Source organism: Tarenaya hassleriana, unplaced genomic scaffold (genome assembly GCF_000463585.1).
Source record: "Tarenaya hassleriana unplaced genomic scaffold, ASM46358v1 Cleome29, whole genome shotgun sequence".
NCBI lineage: Eukaryota > Viridiplantae > Streptophyta > Magnoliopsida > Brassicales > Cleomaceae > Tarenaya > Tarenaya hassleriana.
In genome coordinates, this window is record NW_010966092.1 from 1,153,977 (window position 1) to 1,161,472 (window position 7,496).

The window sequence follows — 7,496 nt, forward strand, 5'->3', positions numbered from 1 at the left end:
AACTGGATTCTTAGAATTTATCCAAAACCATTTCTATTTCGGAATCCGTGCCAAATGTTTACCTCCTTTTCCGCATATCCATCATCCATCATCCATCATCCATCATCATCATCGTCATATAAGAAACGATTTCGCTGTCGTGTCGTCGCGTGAAACGTGTAGCTGACTGTGTTTGAGGCTTTTCCTCGTTGGATAAGGCCCCACTCTCTCTCTCTCTCAACTAATGGATAAATATAGTATATAGAGAGATCTTTTTCTGTTTTTCTCATTGGATAGAAAAGTATCATGAAGTTTTTTTAATTATTATTTAATGAATATTTTAACCTTTATAATTAATATATATTGTATCTCTTCTCATGGATTAGATTTCTCACGAGAGATCCCGGCTTCGTAGGAATCTTTATCCGGGATGATATCCATAATTTTATCACTCGGCTATATTTGCGTATCAATCTTATTACCTTTACGAAAGCCATTATTGAAAAAATGTATTGATCTTTTTTAAGGTAATTCTATCCAATAGACCGAAGAATAATGACTGTTATGTTAAAATTATATATATATATATATATATATTATCCAAAAAAATATTGAGATTACATATATTATGTGTTGCGCAGCCCACGGTTTTGAAGTTCTCCGGCTTGTCAGGAAATATGGTCCAACGGCCCACAGGAATTGATCTAAAACCATTGCCTATAATATATTTTCTTAATATATATTTTCCGACTTAATTTTTTTTTAAAAAAATGCACGAAAGCACATTACTCCGACTCATTATAATATATATATATATATATATATATATATATATATGTCTCATAGCAATAACTTTTATATAGATTGAGTAATGCATGAATGTACATATTAATTTGTTTATGGTTTGTCTTTGTCAGTAGATATATGGTCCAACGGCCCATTGGAGTGGATCCATAACCAATCCATATATTATAATTCACTTTTAGTAATAATCTTATTCAGTTATTTTCCGGGTATATATATATATATATATATTTAAGGCCTTGGCAGACTGTGAAGAGATATAGTTAATGATGTGATTAAGCGTTTTATAATTATTAATTTCGAGATTAAAGCTAAGACGTTGCATTTCTTACGTGCATGGGACATCGTATGAGTAACTGAAATCTCGAACAAATCCCGGCTTGTAGTATTAAACAAGAAAATAAATTGAATGTCATGACGAGTAATGTATGAACACAATATATATATATATATATATATATATATATATAATTAACCTCTAATCCGTAATAATTTTCTAATTAATCTGTGGACCTTGTTTACTAATGAATGTCTGGCTGGACAATCCATTTCGGTAATTATCGTATTGCTGTTATAGTTATTTTTAAATTCGGCGCACAAAATAATTAAATTTCTTAAAAGCAAATCCCTCATCCATACATAATCTGCCACGTGTATAACCCACTCTAATGAGCTCACGCGTCAACTCTCGGGTTAACTAAACTCATCCATGGTTTGATCCAGGCTTCTTCTCAACGTCATAATAACGTCCACGCGGAGGCCAATCACTATTCGACAGCTGGCTTTTGTATATCTTATGTGAAAATGACGTGGCAGATTGGACACGTTGACTATGATACATATTAAAATTTAAGGTTGCCAAGCAACCGGAGAGGGTCGAGAACTAAGGCGACACGTGGACTTATTTTTATTAATTCAGTCGACACGTGGACTTCTTTTATTGGATTTGTTTCCTAAAATAGAAATATTAGTCGCTATCTTACCAATTTACAACATTTTCTATAATTAGAAATAAATTTAATTTGACGAACCAAATCTGATTGGATCCCTTCTTTGGTCAGCCTCCATTTGATTAGAAAAGCTAAATCTTATTAACACCACGACCTTTTATTAATTCACATATCATATGTAAAAAAAAATTCACAGAATATAAATAATATTATATTTTACTGAGTTTATGTGGTTTCTGTAAATGGACCGTTATCCGGATTAGGCGCTTTGAAACTATATAAAAAAAATATTGTTTTGAGAACTTTGCGGAATATGCTATAAATTCGTTTTTCTTTTTCTATAGTTTGTGTCAATAAATAGAGCAAATCTATGAATTTTCTATATAATTTGCATGAATAGGTGTGTCTGTATACATGTATATATATGTGTAGATATATAAATATAGATCGCCGTGATCTTTTTAAAAGAATGTCTGTGATCCTTAAATGGGCAGATAATGGTATTTACATCATGATGATGATATGCTTAAACAAAATAACACCATTATCATAATTATGATTATTTAAGAAATGGATTTGATTAGTGAAAAAACTGAAAAGATTAATAAACTCTTTAAATTTGGAATTGGGACAAAACAATAAGCTTCAAAGAGTTTTCACCTCCGGAAACAATTAATCCTGTTTTCTTTCCGTTTATAAAATTCAACTTCAAATTTCTCTTTTGGAAATATATAATAGTCAATATATGAGATATAAGATTAATTAGACCTATAAGATAGAAATATCATCATTTAAACGAAATATAAAAGTATGTTTTTGAAGAATAATCGTAATTTCCCAGCATAGATGTATTAACGAAGATTCGATCTAGATTCGATCTAATAGGGACGGTTGACGTTACATATTAGTCTAATATGTGTCATTACCGAATATATGTCACATGGAAAAGTATAGCATATATGCAGTCCATATTAGCAAAATTAAAAATAAGTTTTACCAAAAAAAAAAAAAAATAAGTTTTTATAAACATATATATTAATATACATATTATGACCCACATGTCTGTGGTCGAGTGGTACCTAGAGTGGTACCTAGACTGGAAGTGAGGGTGTTCATCTTTCAGGTCAGGGGTTCGAATCCAGGTATGCGGGGAGGGAGAGGCATAGCCAAAGGCTGTATGTTCAAAGGCTGCTCGCGGGCCCAGGGAGATGTAGGTTGGGCCGAAGGCTCAGGTGAACATATACGTGATACATATATATGTATAATTTATATATGTATATATGTGTGCGTATGTATATGTATGTATGTATCTATATGTATGTGTATCTATATATGTATGCATATGTATATGTGTATATTTAACGGCTGATTAATGTAGTTAACATGATAATATTTTCAAAATTCGTGTATTTTTATTTTAAAAAAAACTACAAAGTTTGTAGATTTATTTTGAAAAGTTTCACAAAATTCGTATTTTTCAAAACGACTCTCCGTTTTTATTTGAAGTACGTTGTCACTTGTCACAAGAGTAAATATTTTTTTTATATTTTTTTCGACCATATTTTATTCTCCAATAATAATTTAATGAAAGTTTGACAAAGATAAAGGCAGTGAGCTTGAAGAGCCAATAAGAGTATTAGCAGCACAAACATCATTTGTCAATGGAAGCCTTCCTGATTCTACTTCTGGAAAGAATGAGTGTAAATTTTAAAATTGATTAATAACTAAATAATACTAATTTAATATTCAAATCGGTAATTAGTCGTCGAATTATTCTTATTTTTTAAAATAAATCAATTGAATATTACGTGGAGAAATAGCTAGATATGTAAATTGAGTAATTTCAATTTCTGATGTCCGAAGTCAAAATTCAAAAAGAAAACAACAAATGTTCTTGTTCCTTTGTACGTGGATTGGATATTTGCTGCGTACGAAAATAGATAATCATATTATTTGAGATGCAAATCATAAACCACCAATATATAGATGTAGCTGTTGAAATTATTAATAAAAGTTAAAAAATGCAAAACCATCTGATTTTATTTGTATTTTTTTTATAACTGATATAATAATAACTTCATCCATAAATTCATCCACCATTCGTTGCATTTTTTAAATTTCAACAGTATTAATTAATGGTTATTGTGTTAGATTCAAAGAATCATTATCATCTTGGTCTTTTCTATTTTCTCAAAAAGAAATTCTCTTAATTCTCGTTTAAATTACAATAATGTTTTTTTAAAAAAAGGTTTTTAAAAACGGAAAGTGCTAAAACAACCTAACCAAGTTGCCTTATACAGTACGTATCTTTCTCCCCTGACAAAATGGGAAATTTTATGATTTTTTTTATATCTAATTACATATTCTTTTACGTAAATTACATAATTAAAAAAAAAAGATATTTCAATTTCCCCCATTCCTTCAAAGTTTCCACCTTTTGAGTTCCATTTGGCTCTGTCCTTTATATTTTCCTTCTCCATCTTCCATCTTTTCTCCCTAACTTCACCTTTATTCTCTCTCTCTCTCTCTCTCTCTCTCCCCTATATGTATAAATATATACATACACTTTTCTGTATTCATCTCTTGAGCATTCAAGATCAAATCTTTTCGATCAATTCAAGATACCCTTTTCATTGAAAGAGGTTTTCGATCAAAGGGTTTTCAGGGGTTTAGGTTTTCGGATCGAAATTTTCGTTCGTTTTCTTAGGGGTTTAAGGTTTTATTGGACAAAAGATGGAAAATTTCTGTGGATTTCACAAGGAAGATGAAGAGCGGATGGATTTGCCTCCTGGGTTCCGATTTCATCCAACGGATGAGGAGCTCATAACACACTATCTCCACAAGAAGGTTCTCGACAGCGGTTTCTCGGCCAAGGCAGTTGGTGAAGTCGATCTGAACAAATCTGAGCCATGGGAATTGCCATGTACGCTGCCTGAAACACCGTAATCTTTTCTTACATTTCATGTCTGAATTGAAATCTGATGAAAATTTCTGGGGAGGGAAAGCAAAAATGGGAGAGAAAGAATGGTACTTTTTCTGTTTGAGGGACAGGAAGTACCCGACCGGCCTGAGGACAAACCGAGCAACTGAAGCCGGTTACTGGAAGGCGACAGGGAAGGATAAGGAGATTTACCGCGGTAAATCGCTTGTCGGGATGAAGAAAACGCTTGTTTTTTACAGAGGAAGAGCTCCAAAAGGTCAGAAAACCAATTGGGTGATGCATGAGTATAGGCTTGAAGGCAAGCTCTCTGCCCATAACTTGCCCAAAACCGCTAAGGTAACCCCCCCTAAAGCTTTTGTTCTGTCTGATTTGTGTGTTGGTTATGGAGTTCTGCTTGGTTTTTGTTCTTGCAGAACGAATGGGTGATATGCAGGATTTTCCAGAAGAGTGCCGGAGGGAAGAAGATACCGATCTTGGGTCTTGTCCGAATCGGTTCGTTCGGAACCGGCTTAGATCCGTCCGGTTTACCTCCCTTAACCGATTCTTGGCCCGAAAAAACCAAAACCGAACCGGTCTACGTGCCCTGCTTCTCCAATCCAACTGAAAACCAAGGAAACACGCTCAGTTGCTTCAGCAACCATGTCCTGAGCTCCATCCACAACAACAACAACAGCACTTTCCCTAGAATCTCACTCCACCAAACTGGATCCATACCGGTTTCAGAAAACCCGCAAAACCCTAACCCGGTTCTGATGCAAGAGCAGTCAGTTCTAAGGGCGATGATGATGATCGAGAGCAGAGGAAGGCACAGCTTCAAAACGTTGAGTGTTTCGCAAGAAACCGGTGTTTCCACTGAAATCAACACTGATATATCGTCGGATTTCGAGTTCGGGAGGAGGCAATTCGATCATCAAGAAGATCCGTCTTCCTCTGTAGGACCTCTTGATCTTGATGAATCCTTTTGGAATTACTGAAGATTCAAAGCTCAACCCGATGAATTACACTGTCAAAGAAGTAAGCCAAAAAAACAATTGCAGGTTTTCACCTGTACTACTATGGTATGGTGTGTGAAGGTTGTATAGATTATTGATATTACCACTATTATTTTTATTATTACGGATGTTTTATATGATATAATTTAAAATTAAAATTTGATTATTTGATAGAGATGAACAGATGAAGCAATTAAAATTTGTAAAAAGTAACAAAAAAGGTTCGATGATGAAAATCTGGTTGTGGGATTTTCAAGTTATTGAGTGAATCTGTATAATTTATTTGCAATATTAAATTATGTTTCATTGATATATAATAAATATTTAAAGATACATAGTACATACTATATAAATCAATGACATTCACAATGTGTCTTTTATGTTTCACTTTCTAAATCATTCAGGTTTTTTTTTATAAATGAAATAGCTTATATATTCATATAACGTTTGACTTCAGTGTGGAGAGATATATTAGAGTGTAAATCATGTATATGTAATATATTTTAAAAATATAACTCATTAATCAAATAACATTAATGTATAACGTATATAAACTGTCCATCACATATATTTGAACAATGAAGATTTCCAAAGAATATATTCAAAAGCTAAATACCAAAAAACAATTTCTGAGTTAAAATTGTATTGGTTTACAATTTGGAAAACATTTGGTTAGACATTATTCCTTCATAACATCTAACTTCTTTTACATTGGAGGGTATTATTGCTATTTTTCCGGTCCGGTTGGTTTCGGTTTGGTTCGTATTCGTTCAGTTATGATAGGTTTGTTTATTTTTCATCTTTGATTTTTTTTATGGTATTTTCTCCATATTTGACACAACTATGGTCGGATTGGTTGTGAGGTAAGATTAATATTACATAATTTATTTATTTTTTGATAATCTGAAAATTTATCGGGTCTTTAACCCACCTTTCCCAAAAAACCGGAGAATCTCATGTGAATACTCCTCCATAAATGAAGATTCGAACCCGAGTTGAGAAAGAATTTTGTTTTATTCCTTACCGGTTGAGCCACCCAATCTTGGATATATTACATAAAATTTTATTAAAAGCTTATGTGTGATTCTAATAAGCAAATCTATATAATCTATTTTTCTCATCCTATTATTAATATTTCAACTATATATTTTTAGATTCGACAGTCTACGCGATGATCCATGCGTAGTAATATTAAAAAGATGAAATTTTGGTGATTTATTAAAATATCATAAAAATATTCCGTCAAATGTTTGGACCATAAATCGTTAGCATGTGATATTTTATATGTACTTAACCCTTGGTTATACGTACATATTTTCATGGGATTTCTAATGTATTTTTCTCTTTTTGGGTCGACGCATACTAAAATAACTTAGTATCGGTTGGTCCCGTAACCTCTATTCATCTAAAAGATAATTTAGATATAAAGTTTTTTTTTCTATAAATTGGCTTATTGAAAAAAAAAAAGAAGAAGAAGAAGAGACATGATGATGAAAAATGATGATTCGTTCTTCCGATGACGAATGCATGCATTCCGTTATAAATCCACGTAATATAATATGCATGAACGATGTATGAAATGAGCCATTATTACCATGCATGCATGTCTTTGTTTCTGCCTCTTTAATTAGCCTCTTCATATCATATGTTTTGTCTTAAAATATAACCAAAATATGTGACTTTGGAGCTAAATTGGATATCAAGATTATGGTTATTATTATCGTATCTTTTTTTTGTTATATATACCTATATATATATATAAGTTTTACTAATACGGAAATCTTGATTTTATTTTTTATTTAATATATGTAAAGAGGGGGGGGGGGCACG

The 7,496-nt window shown here is 32.2% G+C and overlaps 1 protein-coding gene across 1 annotated transcript; it reads left to right on the forward strand.

Annotated features, from left to right (window-relative positions):
- The first annotated feature begins 4,219 nt into the window (after positions 1 to 4,219).
- Positions 4,220 to 5,944, forward strand: LOC104818320 (NAC domain-containing protein 100-like). Its single transcript, XM_010547856.2, has 3 exons — positions 4,220 to 4,656; positions 4,733 to 5,010; positions 5,088 to 5,944. Exons 1-3 carry the CDS (start codon positions 4,467 to 4,469, stop codon positions 5,646 to 5,648), a joined length of 1,029 nt encoding a protein of 342 aa, XP_010546158.1. The 5' UTR covers positions 4,220 to 4,466; the 3' UTR covers positions 5,649 to 5,944.
- The last annotated feature ends 1,552 nt before the right edge of the window (positions 5,945 to 7,496 follow it).

Bases quoted from the DNA above. Each gene is read 5' to 3' on its own strand.
- LOC104818320 (XM_010547856.2), top strand. From the start codon at position 4,467: ATGGAAAATTTCTGTGGATTTCACAAGGAAGATGAAGAGCGGATGGAT. The intron at 4,657-4,732 runs GTACGCTGCCTG...ATTTCTGGGGAG, and splicing joins TGAGCCATGGGAATTGCCAT to GGAAAGCAAAAATGGGAGAG. The intron at 5,011-5,087 runs GTAACCCCCCCT...TTGTTCTTGCAG, and splicing joins ACTTGCCCAAAACCGCTAAG to AACGAATGGGTGATATGCAG.